General features: G+C 36.7%; 1 protein-coding gene across 6 annotated transcripts in view; it reads right to left on the reverse strand.

Annotated features, from left to right (window-relative positions):
• Positions 1-23,267, reverse strand: part of rims1b (regulating synaptic membrane exocytosis 1b) — a 231,152-nt gene that overhangs the window by 23,295 nt on the left and 184,590 nt on the right. For all 6 annotated transcript variants that reach the window (XM_030142654.1, XM_030142619.1, XM_030142636.1 and 3 more), the window contains 2 exons: positions 10,213-10,427; positions 2,373-2,517 (listed from right to left, as the gene is read on the reverse strand). In XM_030142654.1, coding sequence (XP_029998514.1) covers positions 2,373-2,517; positions 10,213-10,427 — 360 coding nt within the window. The remainder of the gene's footprint in view (positions 1-2,372; positions 2,518-10,212; positions 10,428-23,267) is intronic.

Consider the following 23,267-nt stretch of genomic DNA (forward strand, 5'->3'; position numbering starts at 1 on the left):
ACCGCAAACTCTAGATCCTTAAGAGAGTTTGGCTGGGAGAATATAGTGAGATTTTTTAAAACTCCTAAGATAACAGCACTCCAAACAGGCACACAGAGCCGAGGCTTTTGTTGGCGAACATGTGGAAAAACTATGGCCAATCACTTCATGTTTTTTGGGCCTGTCTGAAAATCCAGTCATTTTGGAGGGAGGTGGCAACCGAGATAAATAAAATGATAGGGATGGATTTAGATTATTCTTTTGCTACTTTATATCTTGGTAAAATACCGGAAACAGTCCTTCAGAAGGATAAATACTTATTGAAGATACAGGGTGATACAAAAAAACGGGAACTTTTTAACAATCCAATAAAACCAAGAGTGATGGAAGAAAAATATTTTATTCATAGTAATTGAAACCTTAAAACATGCCATTTAAGAAACAATGATGGAATGTTCATTTTTTAAAAATTCCTTCCTGTAGATGGCGTCCTCCTGTACGAATGCATTCTTGAAATCTGCTGTTGAGATTCCTCATTGACCGCTGCAACATCTCAGCTGGGATACTGTGAATTTCATCATGAATTCTCTGTTTTAACTCATCCAGAGTTCTTGATCGAGTTGTGTACACCAGGGGTCTCAAACATGCGGCCCGGGGGCCAAATGCGGCCCGCCAAAGGTTCCAATGCGGCCCGTGGGATGAATTTTCAAAGTGCAAAAATTCCACTGTCAAGTGCCGGTTCCACATATAGACCAATACGATCTGCAGTAAAATAACAGCATAGAAACCTACATAAAAATAATGACTCCATATTTTCTTCTCAGTTTGATGTGAAAAAAATATTACATTATGTCTATAAATAATGACACCTTCAAATTTTTGTCTTTGTTTTAGTGCAAAAAATAACATTAAATTATGGAAATATTTACATTTACAAACTATCCTGTAACAATAAAATGTGAATAACCTGAACAAATACAAACAACCTGAAATGTCTAAAGAAAATTAAACACAATTTGAACTATTTTCTGCCTGTTACTAAGTGTTTAGTGTCTTTGTAGATCCGATCCATAATGCACATGTAGAAATGATACGTTGAGGCATAATATTGTTAAAATTGCACTTATATTTCTAAAGAAATTTCAGTTTTTCAGGTTATTCACATCTTTTTTGTTTGAATAGTTTATAAAGGTAAGTATTTTCATAATTTAATAGGGTTTTTTTCACTAAAACAAAGACAAAAAATTGGAGTTGTCATTATTTATAGATTATTATACTATTATTTTACTGGTCCGGCCCACTGGAGATCAAATTGGGCTGAATGTGGCCCCTGAAAGAAAATGAGTTCGAGACCCCTGGTGTACACTTTACACTTGAGATAGCCCCACAAGAAAAAATCACAAACGGACAAATCTGGCGATATAGGGGGCCAGGGAACGTTACCGAATCTTGAGATCACACGGTTACCGAACAATTCTCGCACAGCCGCCAATGGTTACTAAAATGGGGGTGTGTTTACTTGCTCAAGGTCACTGTCTCGCAGTGCTGCCACTTGCTCATGTCTGCCAATACGCACTTCAAAAATTCCCGGTTTTTTTACCATAGTAACCATTGGCGGCTGTGCGAGAATTGTTCGGTAACCGTGTGATCTCAAGATTCGGTAAGGTTCCCTGGCCCCCTAGATCGCCAGATTTGTCCGTTTATGATTTTTTCTTGTGGGGCTATCTCAAGAGTAAAGTGTACATGACTCGACCAAGAACTCTGGATGAGTTAAAACAGAGAATTCAGGATGAAATTCACAGTATCCCAGCTGAGATGTTGCAACGGTCAATGAGGAATCTCAACAGCAGATTTCAAGAAGGCATTCGTACAGGAGGACGCCATCTACAGGAAGGAATTTTTAAAAAATGAAAATTCCATCATTGTTTCTTAAATGGCATGGTTTAAGGTTTCAATTACTATGAATAAAATATTTTTCTTCCATCAGTCTTGGTTTTATTGGATAGTTAAAAAGTTCCTGTTTTTTTGTGTCACCCTGTACTTTTGGCAAGTAGTAGGAAAGCTATAACCCGAAAATGGTTGCAACCCGACCCTCCAACTTTGGACCTCTGGCGTGGGATTATTAAAGGAATTTACTGTATGGAGAGACTTACTTTTGCTTTAAGACTTGAGTTGGAGAAATGTACTGAACGCTGGGAAAAATGGACTGTGTATGCACCTTGATTAATACAACCATAATTGTACAATGATGTATGTGTGCATGATGTGAAAGAACATTTTAAGTTTAATTGTAACACCCATGATGATCTCATGTTCGTTGTTTGTTCTTTTGAAAATTAATATATAAAAAGTTTAAAAAACAAAACAAAACAGGAACACTGTGGTCTACTGACTTCCCCTCCGAGTTGTAGCTGTTCATGCTGCCGTTGTTGGACTCCCTGCTGGGCTGGCGGCTCATGTTCCTGGGCAGCTCCACTGCCATGCCAGTCTCTGTGCTCCTCTGGATGGGGGCACCCTTCTCCTTCTTAGTCTTCCCCTCTGGGTAAAAACACAGGAAACAAGGAGAAGAGTTTAAGCATTTACAGTAAAATAGAACTAACTGGTGATTCAAGTCCCCTTTTAGTTAAATATTATTTTAATATAATTTTGAAAAACTGCTTCACAACCAAAAACACATTTTTCTAAGATAAAAAAATGATGATTAATTTAATTGATTGATTTCTTTTGAACTTTCAGCGTGTGATATTTAACCTTTAACCCTTTCATGTGTAGTGGTCACTACAGTGGACAGCTATTCTACAATGTAATTTAACCTGAACTTCTATAACAGTACCTGCATAGTAGCTGCCTGAGTGAATATAAAGGCTAGGAAATAAAATATTATTAATATTTAACCCATAAAGACCCAGCGCTTCTTTGATGGCAGTTCCCAAACGATTTTTTTTCCCCTCTATTTAACCTTTCGTAAGTATTTATCACCATTTATTATTATATTATCCTCTGTATTTAGCATTTTTTTCAGTGTAAAGTAGGTATTTTCTGATATTTAATCTGTTGATCATGTTGATGTTCATTAAAACTCAGAGTAAATTCAAATAAAGATGATGATGATGATGATAAATAATTTGGTAATGGTTAAATGTAGAGAGAAATTAATTTGGAAGTTACCACAAAAAAATATATCTGGGTTTTTATGGGTTAATGATATGTAGTGGTGAAGTAGCAGATTGTAATCTACTGAATACGCCCATTCTTATGTATGGTGGCAACGAGAAGTCCTTCATTAGAGCCATTAGTGCCAGAAAGTGGGGTTTCGTCCAGCTGTTTTTAGTTGCAATGTTACATAAAAAACCTTAGTCAAAATACCTAGAGGGTTTTACCCTTAGGAGAGTTAGAAAAGTTGGGGGAGCAGTACAAAGTCTCACTTCTGGAAAGAATTCAGTTGGAAAAACGTAACTCCTTTCTTTATTACCCCTAGCCATAAGTCACACTATACAAATGGGAATTCACAGTGCTGGAGGAATAGTAGCTGCCACACTGCACATCATTTCCACACATTCTGGGAATGCCCAAAAATGAACCATTATTGGAAAGAAATACATAAAGCCGTAGAAATCATTCTTAATACCTACTTACCTTTTGATTTCAAAACCATGTATTTGGGATACATTTGTCAAAAGGTCAAAAACATAAACAGATACTTCTTCAGTATATTACTAGCTGCAGGAAAAAAGGCAATAACTAAATGATGGATGACACAAGAAGAACCGACAATAAATAACTGGATAGACATAACCATGGGAATTTATAGGATGGAAAGGATAACCTTGACTGTAAATTTGAAGATGGATTTTTTTGTGCAACACTGGGAGGCATGGGTGAGATATGTGAAGCCTTTGAGATCTGAATGCATGAATATGAACCCAAAATCCTCTGAAGGAAATATGTTTTTGTGTTTGTATTTATCTTTATTTATATATTGATTCTTTACTTTGAGATCCTGTATGCCAGGACCATGATGAGCTGCTGTAAATGTTTTTTTTTTGTTTTTTTTTTACACCTACTCTCTGGTTGTGTATAGTTTGTGTATTTCTGTTTTTTCAATGTGAGAAAAAAAAAAATCTGATTTCTTTCAATAAAATGAGAACTAAAAAAAAGAGCAATATGAGGACCAATAAGGTAATGGGAAAATTTCCTTATTTAATACAAGATATAGAAATGCTACATTACATGGAAACACAAACGAAGCACCACCATGTATGAAGAGTTGCAGAGAGAAATGTGACTGGAAGGCTTTGAATCAAAATAATGTGATCCATACCAGCAGTGTGGGGAAAAAAAGCCAACTATGGGTTTTTGTCAAAATTCCTCTGATGTCTGTCAAATTGTCAGTTAGCGCCATACGTTACTGCATGATGTTAAACAGATCATTTTGAATGGTAGTTGAATGTGACTTTAAATTTTACAGTGTCGGGTGAACATCATACATCATGCATCATGAACCAAAATGGAGGAGAGAAAAAGTAACATCATTAGTTGTCCGCTTAATCTTTACATTACAAAGTTGTTTTGCTTGAAGAGTCTTTTTAATTTTGCAAATCTTAATTTATATTGAGTTATATTTTCCAACTGTATCTTGTATTTTTATTTTAAGAGGTACTGAACAGTCCGGTTTGATTTGTGTGTGTGTATGGTTTTGATTGAACTAACACCTGCCTGCGATGAACTCAGAGCAGAGGTCAGATTCTACCTAAAAGATCTATTTTTACATCTTTAGAAAGTAGTTGTGGTAAAGAGAGCGCAGAGCAGAAAAAAACTGAATACGAACTAGGAGATTTTGTGGTCAAGACATGCTAGCCTAATAGTGCAGGTGTTGAGACTTGGATCGCTTTGCAGTTAGACTATGTAGAAAGATGGTTATTTTATAAGTTTTTGGGTTTAGATGCCTAACCAAGGTTGATTGACAGGCGTACACAGCACACACTGAACTTAGATGAACTTTTGTTATAAGCTTTTCTTAGAAATAATGCTGAACAAATGACGTATAACGGATATGCTTTGCCCATGTGTTATTATTAACCAATTGTGAGTCTTGTATTAATGAGGTCACAGGGAAACGGGCGTCTCCAACAGTCACTAAAGACTATAAAAAGTAACAAAGGAAACTCTTATAGAGGAGAGTGCTGTTCCTCCTTTTTCCTTGGTTTTGGTTTTTTGACAAGTGTGTGTTTTATAGCGATACTAGTGGTAAACTGCCTTCTCTGATAATTCACAAGTTTTGATTTTTTGTAAACTTTTGCTGTTTTAATAAACCAGATTCTGGACTAGACTTTTAAAAAAAAAACTCAACCTTTCTCTTGGTGACTTTTTCTTCATTCTCCTGTTGTGTTCCCCCGACACTGACTTCAAGTGGTAAGTCCTTTTTAAATTGTGGGGTACACCCCATCCCCAGCAGTTGGGGTTTTTACCCTGGCTCCTTAGATTCTATGGGGCTCCTGAGCAGATAAAGAGACACCGTTTTGTCCTTTGCATCACGTAGACGTTTCCTAAAGTAGCGAAGCTTACACTTTCGGTGGAACAAATATGAAAAATACTGGAACAACAGTCTCTTCCTGAGATCCTTGAGTCTATGTGTTTTACAATGACAAACTACATCCAACTGGCAACTTTTTAAACAATGATGAGAATCAACTCATAATATTCACTAGTGGATGTATACAAGCTGAAATTTTACATTTTTGCTTTTGGATGGAAACCTTTTTAGTAAAAGAATAATATCTGATGCACAGTCGACCACAGTAAGTGACAATAATGCACCTTAATATTGGACCAATGTTTACATATAAAAAGGAAAGCAGTGAAAGAGTGTAGAAACATGGTGAACATGGAATATGGTGGACTCCATGCCCTCTGTGGATGTAGATAATTCATTTATAAGGCAATGAAAACACAATGATTCTCATTTTCATCTGACTATAATGACAGCATAGTTATGGATATTATATTACATAAAGTAAGAACAACAATGAAAAGTATGTGCATAACAAGCTGTGGAGTGACTTTGTGGAAAAATCTAGACCAGGAGATAAAGGAAAGAACAAACATAAATATATTTAAAAAGAGGTATAAAGAATTGTTTCTAAATAGGTATATGGAACATTAAGGATAAAAATGGTATTGTCTCAAATATAAATAAATAGATGTGGTTCTTGGAATTAAGAGAGAGTAATACAAATTTCTGAGATTTTCATATGTGTGAGTGGATTAAAGTGAGGACAAATGTGAAGTCTACATGAACTGGGATTGTGGGGGTGAAATTATGGAATGGACCTTATGATGCATTTAAGTTATCCACTCCTTTGGCAAAGTTTTTAAAAAAAGTACCTCAAGTTTAAAATTATTCAGAAATATTGAATTGAGATGTTTTTGTTGTTTTTTTATTATTATTTTTTAAATTATTATGGTGTGAATGCTCGATGCTGTACACATTTAAGTTGATGTAAGCAGTGTATTAGTTGAAAAGGATAGGCAAAAAAATAAGCTTTTGCTTCTAGCCTATTCCTTTTTTGGTTTTTGTGTTTATTATGATGAATGTACTGAGTACAATGACTGATGTAAAACCAAAAATAAATTCATTCATTCATTCATTCATTCATATTCCATTTCTGCAATTAGATCCTCCTAGATCTCCCTAAATCATAAACACTGGACCTTTGAAATTGGTGTGGTCAGCCAACATAAAAATTCAGAGTGCATTCATTAATGGGGCAGAAGTTTCTCATTAAAAAAATATTTAAATGAAAGAAAATCAAGAGATGAAACCAGTTTTGATCTCTGAGATGTTTAAATTCGCACCATGTCTGTCTCTCCATCCAGAAGTCAGTTGTACTAAAAAGGGAATTGAAAAACAACCCAAAACCATCCAAACCAACCCAATGGTATCATGGACTGTGTTACGTCCACTTTCTGACTCATAATATCTGAGGTTGCAGTGCAAAAACTTTTGTGGTCATGCATTTGTCTCTGCTGCAGGAAACTATTTCAATGACTCTGCAACAGAATCATTCTTCAGAAAATATCTGTAATAACACCTAGCAGAACCACTGTCTGTGATCTGATGAACATCTACCTTCCAAATGTAGAAATAGAATCTGTCTTACCTGGCTTTCCTCTCCTCCATCATGAACAGGACAGATTTTTGAAGCTGTCCAGTCTCTACTTCCTCTCCGTCTACCTCTCTTTTCTCCATCAGTAAGAGAGGGATACATACCCCCTAACCCCAGGCCCAGTGTCCTCTAATAGCTTTTTACGTCTGGGACAAAGAAGAGGAATACTTTTATCATGAGTCTTACACCCCCCCTCTGGTAAAAGTAGGTCTAAATGGGAGCTCAAAGCAGAGCCCCCTCATAGATCAGCTTCAGTCACACAAACTCTCTTATTACTTGGCTGTTTGTGTTTGTAATGAACGCTGCAGGCAGAGGTTTGTCTTTTACAGAACAAAAGGACAGGGGCACTCTCTACGTGCCCTGCTTCAGTACATTCAGCTCCTCAGGACAAATCCTTTCAATGTGCAGCAATTAACTGGTCATTCTTTTAAGAATCTTCTTAAGATTAGGAACATTTCAGTTTGTTTGTTTTTTTGTCTCTGCATGTCAAGTCATGCGTGTCTCTACTGTGGCTGCAAAATTAAACAAAACAGAATAAGTTGGTTTCACTACTCCACCATGGAAGAATGTTGCATTCTTCATCACATGACAAGATTTGATAGCACACTGTAAAAAAAAATCTGTAGTTTAACAGAATTTTCACTGTTTATTTTACAGATTTTTCCTGTGTTTTTAAGATACAGGAAAATATCAATGAAATGACAAAAACAGACCATGATTTTACATGTCAAATGTAAAATAACATGAAAAAAACTGTTGCTGTGAATAACCATAAAATTTCCATTTTTTAAAAGAAATTTTTTCTTTTTTCACAGAAAAATACAGTTAAAATACATTTGCAAATGTATCATAATTTCACAAATATTTCTTTTCTATTTATGAGATTAAACTGTTAATTTAAAGTTTAATACTGTAAAATAATAATAATAATAATAATAATAATAATAATTAAATGAGATAAAAATTACTGACAATTAACCGTTAAATAAGTATTTATTCTGTAAGTTAACAAGACTTGTTTAATTGACAAATATCTTGTGTAATTACGGGAGGTTTCACACCAAAAATGTTGAATAAATGTGTTTTTGTGAATGTATAACATGTATAAGCACTGATAAACTGTCCAAATACAGTTTTTATCAGTGGATTGTACAACTTAGTCTCACTGAAAAGTATTTATATATATATATATATATATATATATATATATATATATATATATATATATATATATATATATGGGTAATTTGATTGTTTTAATACATGAAAATATTCTTTATTAAACATTAAAAAGTAAAAAAAAAATGTCATGTAAAGTTAAGGCAAAAAACTGTATCTTAATTATGGAAAATTACGATTTTTTATGAGATGTGTATTTTACAGTATTTTACAGTATTTTTTCGGCACCCCTGCTGCCGAAATAATACCTTTTTTTTTTTTTTTTCCTTTTTTTTCCTTTTTTTTTTACAGTGTAATGTTTGGTAAGAAAATAGTTCTGGATTGATATTATTAGGGTTATTTCCATAAACTTGGTGAGAACAGTCAGCTCCCTCTGTGGATAGGAACAGCTCATCCTAACGTAATGAAAACATGATTCTCATTCCTGTGTGATAATGCACTAATGAACACATAAAAATGAATGCTATATTATATCAAAACAGAAGAAAACTAAAGAAAAAGTGACTTTTTCTGCAAAGCTATCTATAACTGAACATAAAACAAGTGTCTCCATCCACTGTCATTTGTCAAACTCCATGGGTTTTACTGGTGAATGAATGTTGTAGAAGATGACAGTGTTTCCACGTTCACTGCGGAGCCTCTGAACGTCCCAGTGGGTCATTATCTGATGACCATGAAAAGATGACAGACTGTATTTTACCTGAGTTATTTCAACATACTAATAGGTTCAGTATTTCAGAAGTTATTAAACATTATAAATCAGTAGATAATTTTGGTTGCCACTGGATGTTTGGGTCTTTATGGATCAACCATTAACTCATGTTCATATTTGGGTTCCAGGCTGCTAGCACCGCAGTACATAATAGAAGCAGGACAGATGAAGTATGAGCCTAACATCCAACTGTTCATTTCTCCTCTGGAACCTGACAGACTTTCACTAGGTTTCTGTGACTGATCACTCATGTATTTTATCTGAATTATTTCAACATATTGATAGGTTTAGTGGTTCATAAGTTATTAATGGTTTTAGCTCAGTAGATTATTTTGGTTGCCAGTGGCTGTTTGGGTCTTCGAGGGTTAAGAATTCAATCAGATAAACTGAAACTTTAATATGTATGGTAACTAGGGGTGTAAGAAAATATGGGTTCTGCAATATATCGCGATATTTCATTTAACAATACTGTATCGATATTAAAAAGCACTGTATCGATATTTTTAGGTATTTATTCAAATGCAGATATGACAGGGGTTCAATTTTTTTTTTTCTTTTTCTTTTTGTTTATATTTTATTTATTATTATTTAACACTTTTATTAAATATTGTTAGTTCCTTTGTTGGGATTGCACAAAAATAATGTTCTGATGTTAGTTCTGAACTAATAGAATATGAACATTTGAACAGGATCTTAAACTGTAATGTCTGTAAAACAGAATTTAAGTTTTAACACAGGAACATTTCGTGATATAGCATTAGATCCTGTTCTGATCAAATAAAAATGTGTTTAGAATTTGTGCATATTTCTGGTGTAATTCAATTCTTCAAAGAAACAATCATTTAAAAAAAAAGAAACAAAAAATTTTCCTTTTGAACAGTATCATGATATATCATGATATATCGTATTGTGATCCTAGTATTGTGATTTGTAACGTATCGCCAGATTCTTGCCTATACACACCCCTAGTGGTAACGTATTGTAAATCATCCACCGACACTTAAACTCTGAAGCAGGCGTCATTTACATACCAAATAGATGGACAGGTATGAAATGTGCACAGTGTTACAGGAAACAGAACCTCCTTTACTGTGTCCCTCTGGGGGCTGTAAACCTGTTCAGCTGACTGGGTTTCATACCAGTAACCACTATTTTAGAGCTGCCATGGCAACTAACCTGGCCCGCTGATCTGTGAGGTGCTGCGGCTGCGTCGGTTGCCTACAATGGCCACCACCCGTGCGCTGAAGCTGGAGCGTCTCTTCTTGCTGCCGCCGCCCACTGTGCCCAGCGCCGTGTCTGATTGGCTGCCGTCGGTGCGCTCCTGGCTGTAGATCTCTCCGCTCACGCTGGAGCTCTTCATCATGCTGCGACCTGCCGACGCTCGCATCCGACTGGAAAGAGGACACAAGGATGTTTCAGCCACTTCGACTTGGGGGGGGGGGGGGGTGTTATTAAAGTTCCATGAAACTTCCATGATACAATACCTTCACTTCAGAAGAACACAGAAAAAGGTAGAGCAGAAGTGGTTGAAGATGACAAATGGAACATGTAAAGGTGGCTGAGGAGTGATGTTTTGATGTTTAACCCTTTCATGCATGAATTATGAGAACCTTAATCAAGATTTTTTTTCCTGAGTGTTTTTATTCTTCAGGAGGGGAAAGCAGTTCTGTTCGGTTCTGTTCATAATTTTTATGGACAGAATTTCTAGGCGCAGCCAAGGGCCGGAGGGGGTCCGGTTTGGGGACCACAGGATTTCATCTCTGCTTTTTGCAGATGATGTTGTCCTGTTGGCCTCATCGAACCTGGACCTTCAGCGTGCACTGGGGCGGTTTGCAGCCGAGTGTGAAGCGAGCGGGATGAGGATCAGCACCTCCAAATCCGAGGCCATGGTTCTCGACCGGAAAAAGGTGGTTTGCCCTCTCCGGGTCGGTGGGGAGTCTTTGCCCCAAGTGGAGGAGTTTAAGTATCTCGGGGTCTTGTTCACGAGTGAGGGAAGGATGGAGCGTGAGATTGACAGACGGATTGGTGCAGCGTCTGCAGTGATGCAGTCGCTGTACCGGTCGGTTGTGGTAAAGAAGGAGCTGAGCCGAGAGGCGAAGCTCTCGATTTACCGGTCAATCTACGTTCCTACCCTCACCTATGGTCATGAGCTTTGGGTCATGACCGAAAGGACAAGATCCCGGATACAAGCGGTCGAAATGAGTTTCCTCCGTCGGGTGGCTGGGCGCACCCTTAGGGATAGGGTGAGGAGCTCAGTCACCAGGGAGGAGCTCGGAGTAGAGCCGCTGCTCCTCCGCGTCGAGAGGGGCCAGCTGAGGTGGCTCGGGCATCTGTTTCGGATGCCTCCTGGACGCCTCCCTGGGGAGGTGTTCCGGGCATGTCCCACCGGGAGGAGACCTCGGGGAAGACCCAGGACACGTTGGAGAGACTATGTCTCTCGGCTGGCCTGGGAACGCCTCGGGATCCCCCCGGAAGAGCTGGAGGAGGTGTCTGGGGAGAGGGAAGTCTGGGCATCCCTGCTTAGACTGTTACCCCCGCGACCCGGCCCCGGATAAGCGGAAGAGAATGGATGGATGGATGGTTTTTATTCTTCTTTAGGCATGAAAAAAACAATGTAATTGATTTTTCTGTTTTTTTTTTTTTGTTTTTTTGTTTTTTTTATGAACCTATTTTTCATGAAATTACAAAAACGTCCACTCAGCTGGACACCGTTTGTTTAATTTTTGAAGCTCAGAAACATGTATTTACTGACATACTGTGTGAAAACTATTAAATAAAAGCATTTTTAACCTCCTGAGACCCAGCGATACATTTTTGTCCTCTGTAGGGGACAAAAGTTTGACAGTTTTACTTTTTACTTTACTTTCTACATTGTAAAGGACATCCCATTAAAAAAAAATAAAAAAATAAAAATAATTTTTAAAAAATGTCTCGGGGAAAAAAAACAAACAGAAGGAAAAAAAAAAACTGTATTATGTAGCTTCCAATCAAGACAATTGTTTAATGGAAAAAAGCAAAAAATTTCACTTTCCTGGGTCTCAGGAGGTTAATGTTGCTAATCTGATGTTCTCTCACATTTGAATATACTATAATACTAGTTATTACTCACTCAGATAATATGCAAAAGAAAAAAAAAAACTGTTTTGTGGGGAAAAAAAAACTCTGTTAATTACAGTCTAATAACAATTAGTAGTTGATTTAGTTAAAAGAAAGGAAAGTTACAGGAATGTCAGTGTATGGGATGATGCATGAGCGTTGACTGTGTTGGCTGATATGAAACTAAAACAACAAAACCCATGAATATACAAGACAACAGCTGGAGAAGAACTGTCCACTGGAGTGACCACTACGCATGAAAGGGTTAATACAGAGACTTGACCTGCTCACAATGTCCGTCACTGAACCCTGATCACAAAACCTTCGCAGATGCTGATATGGGCTATTCAGTAATTAATTTTGTTGTACTAGTTACAATGACAATAAAGATTTTATTCTATTCTATTCTATTCTATTCTATTCTATTCTATTCTATTCTATTCTATTCTATTCTATTCTATTCTATTCTAATCAAACAAAGAATAAAATAAGGAATAACATCATAATGTTTTCCATTTTTAACAAACAGCATTATTAATAAGGAAAAAAAATTGTGCTGACTTGTTGTGCAATCCATAGACTGTACATAAAAAGTGAACAGATTCACTCATTTTGAAGCCAGGACGTAGTATTTCGGCCGTTGCGTTTGGCTTTCTGGACCCAAAAATGGCCATATTTGGATGAAATCTGGGGAAGCACAAGGGATGCCAGATAAGGTTTATGCTAAATGCTGGTTCACTGACATGGTACAACAGTAAACTACACCAACGTCATTTGACAGTCTGTGATAACTGACTGTGACTGTCAGGAGAACATCTGAGTAATTCAATAACAAAGGGAGAGAACATCTGACATGACAGGGCAATAAGCTGCGAGTAATTTCTACAATTTCCCCGTTTGGGATCGATCAATCACGTACACAGCTCAAAAAGAAATCCCTTCCTGGATTTAACTCAAGCAACAGCTCAGATCCTTCTACTGGAAAATCTCTCTCTCTCTCTCTCTCTCCATCTATCTACACTGTAAAAAAAAAATCTGTAATTTAATAGAATTTTCACTGTTTATTTTACAGATTGTTCCTGTATTTTCAAGATACAGGAAAATATCAATGAAATGACAAAAATAGACTGTGATTTTACATGTCAAATGTAAAATAACACGAAAAAAGTGTAACTGTGAATAACCATAAAATTTCCACTTATTAAATTTTTTTTTTTCTTTTTTCACAGAAAAATACAGCTAAAATACATTTGCAAATGTATCATAATTTCACAAATATTTCTTTTCCATTTATGAGATTAAACTGTTAATTTAAAGTTTAATACTGTAAAACAATAATAATAATAATAAAACGAGATAAAATTACTGGCAATTAGCTGTAAAAGAAGCATCTGTTCTGTAGGTTTAACTAGACTTGTTTGTTAATTGACAAATATCTTGTGTAATTACAGGAGGTTTCACAACAAAAATGTTGAATAAATGTATTTTTGACATGTATAAGCACTGATAAACTGTCCAAACACAGTTTTTATCAGTGGATTGTAGGTATGTAGGTAGGGATAGGTAATTTGATTTTTTTACTACATGAAAATATTCTTTATTAAACATTAAAAAGTCAAAAAAATATGCTAAATCTCATGTAAAGTTAGGGGAAAAAACTGTAATTTAATTATGGAAAATAACCATGTTTTCATGAGATGGTTATTTTCTGTTATTTTACAGTATTTTTTCAGCACCCCTGCTGCTGGAATAATACTGTTTTTTTTACGTTTTTTTTTTAATTTTTTACTATCTATCTATCTATCTATCTATCTATCTATCTATCTATCTATCTATCTATCTATCTATCTATCTATCTATCTATCTATCTATCTATCTATCTATCTATCTATCTATCTATCTATCTATCTCTTGATTGATTTACTATGGGTCATTTTGTTTGGCCAAATCTGCAGAAGTGTGAACTTAAAGAAAGTCTCAGAATGCCAGTAAGAAAGTCTTCAAACACTTGATCTGACATTGGACTGTGAGCCTGTCATTTTGGATGTTTGAGAACTTGGCCTTTAAATCATCATGGAAAACCAAAAACAAATCTAATCTACCAGGAGAAAAAAAATGTCAATATCTTGATGATTAAAGTTAAAATTAAACTAAACGTATCCAAAGCTGATTGAAATGTGTCTTTCATTCTTTCCTCATTTTCTCAGACAGGCTAATGCACTCGGACAGATGATGCCCAGTCCTCGCTGCTCCCCCCTAGGTCTTCGGAGGAGCCGGTGCATGTCCAGACCCTCAGAGTGTGCCAGGGTACTGCACGAGAGCCCGGCTATACTGCCCCTGTCCCCCCCAACATCGACACCCTGCTCAGTCCTGACAGCCCCCGTCCAGGGGCCGGGCACCAGACACTGAGTAGACAGTGGAAGGGTGGTCTGAGGTCTCTCTACTGCCCCCTGCATTAGAGTTAGGGAAGGCCGAGGGGAGGAGGAGTAGGATGGGGAGGGAGGATCCAGGTAAGGGTGGTGGGGGTCCGAGCAGTCACAGCACAGGATGCATGCAAGAAGGGATCTGAGGCATACAGTGGAGAGCCAACAAACACCAAGTCACACACAACAACAGTAAAAAATAACACAAGATAACAAGAAAATGACAACTAAACTCATGTTGCGTTCCAGGCCGGTTTTTGAGCCCATAAGTCACGTCTTCAAACCACGACTCACGACTTTATAACGTTCCAGGCAAGTCACACCAAACTGCCTGAGTGCAAGAAATTGTGGGAGCTAGATGTAAACAAACCAGCATGGCGGACCGTACCTTATGCTCATTTACAGTCATTTCTATCGCCAAAGGTGCTCGTTTCTTGCTTATTTGAGGAAAACAGAGGAGTAAAAATGGCGTATACAGCAAGAGAAGCTGTTCTACCATTTATGTTATGTTTTTGTTTGTGTGTTTGTGTGTTTATTTGTTTGTTTGTTAACAACTTTACGGGAAAACTATTACAACCATTTTTACCAAACTGTCCCCACAAATAGGCCTAGGCCCTGGGACCAACCCATTAAATTTTGGGCCAAGTAGGCCAAAGTTCAAGGTCACAGCAAGGTCACAAAAATCTCTAATTTTTCTATCTCTCATCAATGAGCAATTTTTGAAAATTCATAAAAAATTCAAAACGACTCTGATTAGCCTCCAATTTGATCCACCTGTAGCTTCTAACAATATCTTGTATCTGACACAAAATTGTCCACATCCACTGTGAAGTGTGGACTCTGTGGACATTTACATTTAACATTGAAAATCCCATTCACGCCACATTTTTCATTATAACGCAACCAATACTGATTGGAATTGAATATAATTTGACATACACATGACTGGTACCAAGCTTCAACTTTTTCTGCTGTATGGAACAACCTTGAAACTGTTTCATTTAAAAAGAAATAGTCGATCCACACATGCACACCGTTTGGGGTGCTTGGCGGATGTTTGCATTCTTTGCGCACTTATTCGTATATTTGGTATTAATTTATTCTTGCACTCATTGGACTGAAAACTAGCTAACGCTAGAGCAGCTGCTGATTGTGCCGAACATTTGCAGCTAAATAACATCAGGGCAATACCTTGTTTTAATAAACACTCTGCATAAACACCTCATCCACGGGGGCTGTCATTGTTGTTTCACGGGCTACGTGATGTCAGAGGTCGGAACTGGGAGTACATCGATCTAGTACGAGTTCACGGGTGGGAAGTCACGGGTTTGACTGTCATTCCAGTGCATTTTCACCAGCAGAAGGTTGGAAAAACAAGAGTTGCAGGTGGCCTGGAACGCAGCATAAGATCTGAAACATAGGTTTTCACCTGTAAGGCAGAAAACTTGTATATCCAGAGCTTGTTCACTTTTTGTCCAAAAAATCAAGGATATGAGGTAATCTGTTTGTTTGGTTAAATGTTAATAATATAATGACACAGTCAAGTGTCTTACTACAATTTTGGAAATGATTTTTGGATGACTCAGGCAGAATACACCACTCATATATACAAACTGTACAGCCTTTCAGGTGGTCTTGTATGAAAATGTGAAGCAAAACATCTGGTGAAAGATTTGATGTTTGCTTTGCAAATTAAATCAAGAAATGAGATGCATTTAAATGAACACATAATTTAAAAACAGCTGATGCGCAAAGACACAATTTCAGTTCTATTTACTGGAAAATAACACCTCTGGACATATGAGGTCTTCTGACAGCAATGATATAGCATGTACAGTGTGTGAAATACAGAATTATTGTATGAATAGATTGTAATTTATGTGCTTGTTTAAAAACTAAAACTGAAAAAAAAATGACATGTACTGTACATTAACCTCAGTGTTACTGGTGTTGGGCTTTTATTCTGACTGGCAGGTCTCACCCAACAAATAGATTAAAACAAGTGTGAACAAAAGCACAAAGCATAGCAGGTAAGTGAGGAGTCTGAAAGTGATTTGTGCAAAAAAGTAAATTTATGTTAAAAAAAAAAAAAAATTATGTTAGTCAGGGGTCTCAAACATGCGGCCCACCAAAGGTTCCAATCTGGCCCCTGGGATGTTCTTGAAAAGTCAAAAATTCTGCAGTCTTGAGTTGAATTAAGCAAAAAAAAAAAAAAAAAAATAGCTTGAATTAAAGAAAAAATGTTGAATTAACCAAAAAAAAAAAAAAATCTTGAATTAACCAAAAAAAACCCAAAACTTAAATTTAGCAAAAAATCTTGAATTTAGCAAAAAATCTTGAATTAACAACTTCAATTTTTTTTCTTTGTTTTAGTGCAAAAAATAACATTAAATTATGAAAATATTTACATTTACAAACTATACTGTGACAATAAAATGTGAATAGCCTGAACAAATATGAACAACCTGAAATGTCTAAAGAAAATTACGCACAATTTTAACTATTTTCTGCCTGTTACTGTTTAGTGTCTTTGTAGATCTGATCCAGAATGCACATGTAGAAATGATGAGTTGAGGCATAATATTGATACATTTGCACTTATTTTTCTTAAGAAATTTCAGTTTTTTCAGGTTATTCACATCTTTTTTGTTTGGATAGTTTATAAAAGTAAGTATTTTCGTAATTTAATGTTTTTTTTACTTGACCCTAAAACAAAGACAAAAATTTGGAGTTGTCATTATTTACATGCTCTTATGTTATTATTTTACTGGTCTGGCCCACTGGAGATCAAATCGGGCTGAATGTGGAACCTGACAGAAAATGAGTTTGAGAGCCCTGATGTAAGTGATACTTGAGATTGAAAATGATGAGCCCGTCCACTAGCAGACAATAAGGAATGACTGAATCATACGGAAGGATAAATCCATCCCCACATACTTTCAGAAGTTGTCATTGAATGTACCATGTGAACCCATTGTTCTTGTACTAATTTGGATGTCATGTCTCAAACTGATCTTTGCTGATTTATAAATTAGCACTTTAAATTGTTGTTGACTATCATTTGTTTACTTCTGCCCACAATGTGAATGGAAGTCAGTCTATTTAGTGCGGTGGCCCAGAGGTGCAACAGCCCAAAAAATTATCCAGTATAAGAAAAAAAAGAGAACAGCCCAAAAAATTATCCACTATAAGAAAAAAAGAGAACAGTCCAAAAAATTATCCACTATAAGAAAAAAAACAGACAGCCCAAAAAATTATCCACTACAAGAAAAAAAAGAACAGCCCAAAAAATTATCCACTATAAGAAAAAAAAGAGAACAGTCTCAAAAATTGTCCACTATAAGAAAAAAAGAGAACAGCCCAAAAAATTTGCCACTGTAAGAAAAAAAAAAAAACATCATCCACCTTTTCAGTAAGGGGGGCAATGTTTACCCAAAACATCTCTTGCTTTAAAATTAAGGCCACCACAAAAAATAAAAGCATAGGGTGAACATTTTGAAGGCCTTCAGCTAATGTGGCTAACGCTAACGAAGTAACCCACCAAAAGTTGAGATCGGTGTGCTAAAAATAAAGTTATTTTAAAAATATATAGTGGATAATTTTTTGGGCTGTTCTCTTTTTTTTTTTTTAATAGTGGATAATTTTTTGTGCTGTTGTGTTTTTTCTTATAGTGGATCATTTTTTGGGCTGTTCTCTTTTTTTTCTTATAGTGGATTTTTTTGGGGGCTGTTCTCTATTTTTCTTATAGTGGATAATTTTTTGGGCTGTTGTCTTTTTTTTATAGTGGATTATTTTTTGGACTGTTCTCTCTTTTTTTGTCCTTATTGTGGATAATTTTTTGGGCTGTTCTCTCTTTTTTTCCTTATAGTGGAAAATTTTTTGGGCTGTTTTTTTTTTTTTCTTACAGTGGATCATTTCTTGGGCTGTTGCACCTTTGGGCCACCGTACTTTCGACCCATAAAACACAGATTTTTTTGATTCTGTCTTTTCTTTGCCTCCTCCCACCTCAAACTCTCTAAAGTGTGCCAAAGGCCAGCGGCCTGTGCTTTTATAACACTCGATTTGGATTGATCTGTTGCGAGGCCATTAAGAACAGGACCTTTCCTCTCCCCCTCCCAGACCCTGCTACATTAGTGGCTAATAAGCTGCAGTACATCACCAGCCGCAGCACTGGGATGTGGTCGTTTGTAACTGTCAGCGCACTGCTACCGGTCAGCTGTGTGTTTACGATCATCAACAAACTGGGGCAGGGGAGGGTTTTGCTATTTAACCTTTTAACACCCACTCTTTCATGGAACCCAAGTCCTAAGTTAGGGTTAGCTTCTAGTTTCTGTGTTTAACATGTGGCTGAAAAAACAATGCAACTACAGCAAATGTAACTCTAAACCTAAACTGGTTTGATATTGACAGAAGTCTGTCATAAAACTAATATTAGACTCTGAATATATGTCTTTACGTCACTATTCATATGAACTTTTTCTCTTCACTGACCTGCTAGTGACATCACTGCAGATCAACATGACCAGACTTTTACCTCTTAATACTTGCTTACTTATTACCTCCACCAAGGAGGTTATACTTTTGAGAGGGTTTGTTTGTTGGTTAGTTAGCAACATAACTGAAAAAGTTATGGATGGATTTTGATGAAATTTTCAGGAAATGTCTGAAATGGGACGAATGACAAATGATTAGATTTTGGGAATGATCCAGATCACTGTCTGTATCCAGGAATTTTTAAAAGGATTCTTTATCATTGGGAGATGGGGATATTTACCACCGCCAAGGAGGTTATGTTTTTGCTAGGGTTTGTTTGTTTGTTTGTTGGTTAGTTAGCAACATAACTGAAAAAGTGATGGACAAATTTTCATGAAATTTCATGAAATGTTGATACTGACACAAGGAAAAAAATGATTAAATTTTGGGGTGGTGATCGGGGGGGGACTGATTTGCCTTTGCGGAGGTCTACGCTCTCCAAGTGCTTTTCTAGTTCTATAGATAAAATGTGCCGAGGTAGCAGTACATTTTGTGTTGGTGGCAGTTATTACATTGAGCTGAATGACAGTCGACTGTGTTTATGGCAAACCATGACTTTCTTAACTTGAACTAGAAAAGCACTCAGAGAGCGCAGACCTCTGCCAAGGCAGATCTGTCGTGTCCCCCCCGATCACCACCAAAATTTAATCATTTGTTCCTTGTGCCAGTATCAACATTTCCTGAAAATTTCATGAAAATCCGTCCAAAACTTTTTGAATTATCTTGCTAACAAACAAACAAACAAACAAACAAACAAACAAACCCTGGCAAAAACATAACCTCCTTGGCGGAGGTAATAATTCAAACAGGATCAGAACATTGTTTGTCTATCACCATTGACTCCCATTAAGGTTTTTTTTTTTTTTCCTGAAAATATCAACTCAAAAATAATCATTCTCGGACATCATCAAACTCTTAAAATACAAACTGACCAATCTGTGTTGGGTGATGGAACAGATGGGTGTGTGCAGCATCTGCATCAGTGCTGACACTGCACTGGTCACTGTGGTGAAGACGGAGCAGAGCTGAAGGCAAAGCTCCCCAGTTACTGGTAGATCTACGTCCCTACTCTAGCTTTGGGTATGGATCACAACAACAAGACAAGCTTCAGAAATTACAGACAGGGTGAGGAATTTGACTGTTCATCCAATTAAGGTGGTCTGGGATCTGGTTTGGCGTGCCTCCTGGAGTTTCAGGCATGTCCAACGAAGCTTCTGTGCTTCGGTTGTTACTGCCTGGACATGGAAAAATACAGGATGGACTGATGGATGAACTGTCTGCATCTGAAATCAGTGGTATGTCCCTTTGCACTGAAACTACCTAGATAGGGTAGTTTAAAGACAGGGTACCCTAGATTAAAGGTGCGGGAGACTTTCATGACCAGTTTTTCATCACATCTGTCAAACCTCAGTCATATCCTCAGTACCATGAATCTGTAAGTCTGTCTGTCATTACTCACCTGAATCTCTTGCATTACAGTGAACAGTTTCTTAGTGCTATCCACTAGGGCTGTGCAATTAATCAAAATTCAATTACGATTTTGATTATTACACGCAACGATTACAAAAATTATGTAATCGAGAAAAAATGATTATTAATTTTGAGTTGTTTTAATTCACACGCACGCAAGCTCCCATGAGCTGCTCTGCCCCGCCCCCCTCTAAGCTACTGCTGCCTGCTAGCCGGCAGGTCCACCCCAAGAGGACAGTTGTACCTAGCGGTCTGGACAAATGGCAGGAGAATCCCAGCAGAAGTGCTTGGTAAACAAAAAAGGCAAGTCAAATTCAATTGTATGGAATCACTTTGGGTTTGATGAAGAAGACGAAGAGCAAAAACACATCACGTGCAAAAAGTGTTTCGTAGTTGTGTCTGCACCGACCGCTAACACAACAAACCTTTGTAACCATCTAAAGTTTAACCACCGCCACCGTTATCATATTCTTTATCTTATGAAAAACTAAAACGCATAAAAACAATTTCGTCCGCAATGCAATCTTCAGTTTCCGAATCTCTTTACGCTGCAACTCCCGTATTAACCTAACCCTAACCTGTATAACCCTAACGTGCCTATTCTACAGGGTGTCCCAGAAGTCTGCATACATAGGAGAAAGAAACGTTTCTTGACATAAACCATTTTTATTTCTATAATATGCTCTATATGACTGCCATTTTGTCGGGAACACATTTCAATGCATGTCCTCCACTGCTGAAGAACTATAAAGAAGAAATATAAAGAAATACATGTTAGAACCATATGTGTTATGTCTCCTATGTATGGAGACTTATGGGACACCCTGTAGATGGCTGATGTATACAGAAGGCCTGAACTGAAACCTCACGGCACACCACTGAATTTACTATGTTTCATATTACACTGAACATACTTGAATTTATAATTTGCACTTTACGTGAGTTTTTTTTTTTAAATTGCTACAGTTCTATGGCAAGTCTATAGCAGTTTAATTCCAGTGCACTATTTATTTACAAAAGGAAACATACTTGAATTTACAGTACACTTATTTGATTTCAAAGATTTTTTTGTTTTGTACAAAAGTGAAAATACTTTGTTTTAGTGGTTAAAAGCTTTATTTATGTTTAAAGAGTATATTTTACATTGTTTTGCAAGAAAAAAATAAACAACTTTAAGGTTAACAAATAATCGTTTTTAATAATCGTGATTTCAATTATTGCTAAAATAATCGTGATTTTTTTTTTTTTTTTTTAATCGAGCAGCCCTACTATCCACCATGAACAAACCATGTGTTAACAAACAGAGCCAAGAGGTAACTCAGGCATCTTCGGAATTTTGTCGCAATGTGCATTGTGGGAAACGCCAGTTCGTAGCTGCTAAAGACACGACGCGGAAACGGCAGGAGCTCCCTTTCCTCTATGCATATTCCTTCACCCGTTTCTGCGTGTCAGCCGTTTCACATCATGTTTGTTTCATCCATATTATAGCATATGCTTGTGCTGCTGCTGTAAGGCAGCAGCGCGAGCCTTTGCTTCCCACAATGCATGTTGTGACAAAATTCCGAAGATGCCTGAGTTACCTCCTGGCTCTGATTGTAAACACATGGTTTGTTTCTGGTGGATGGAACTAAGAAACTGTTCACCATGATGCAAGAGATTCAGATGAGTAATGACAGGCAGACTTACAGATTCATGACACTGACGATATGACTGAGGTTTGAAAGATTTGATGAAAAACTGGTCACGAAAGTCTCCCGAACCTTTAAGGTTTGGGTCCTAATAGAATATTTTTAAGGTCAATATGCATGCATTAGACTTCAGTTGAAAGGGATCATCTTGTATCTAAGTTTGTATCTCTGTGACTCGAACATGTCTTAGATATAAATCCAACCCTAACCATAAAATGGATCATATGTATTCCTCAAATGCTGGTTTGGGTAGATTCAATACCTACCTAACAGGACACTCAAAATAATTTTGTGGCATCAATAAAACAATTTCCATCTCCCGAGACAGGAAAATATGTTTTATTACTTTTTCATGACTATTTGCCATTATATCTGTGCCATTATAATCTGCATCATACTCAAATTTCTGTCTATTGAGATAGTCAAGTTAACAATGTGAACTTAATTTAGCATCTGCAAATGCATTTTTTAAAAAATATACTTGTATATAAATTCAGGCATTAAGGGGTTAGCCTTTGCTTTTAGGATTATATTTCACAAACCCCTGTTAGATTCAGGACCACTGCTCTGTTGCTCTGAGGGTGTAATCCCTAAAAACTACCACTGTCCTGGTTAAGACCAATAAAGTATTGTCTGTATTCTGTATTACACAACGGTTTAAATGACTTAAAGGGGGAGACTACTTCCTACATAAAAGAAAAATGGGAAAAAGACGGAAACTTTTCTTTACAATTAGAAGTGTGGGAAAAACTGAAAAAGCAACAATGGAAAAGCACTTCAGCATTGCCCTGGAGAGACTTCAGTTGGAAAAATTTAACAAGATTCTTTAAAACACCTGCTCATAATCATTTTCTGAACAAAAACACCTCATGTTGGCGATGCTGTGGGGAAAAGAAGGCAAACCATTATTACGTATTCTGGCACTGCCCTGTACTCCAGACCTACTGGAAGCAAATCAAAGAAACTATGGAAAAGATATTTAAAATACAAATCCCATTCAAATTTGAAAATGTTTTATTTG

This window comes from Sphaeramia orbicularis, chromosome 1, assembly GCF_902148855.1.
Source record: "Sphaeramia orbicularis chromosome 1, fSphaOr1.1, whole genome shotgun sequence".
NCBI classification, from domain to species: domain Eukaryota; kingdom Metazoa; phylum Chordata; class Actinopteri; order Kurtiformes; family Apogonidae; genus Sphaeramia; species Sphaeramia orbicularis.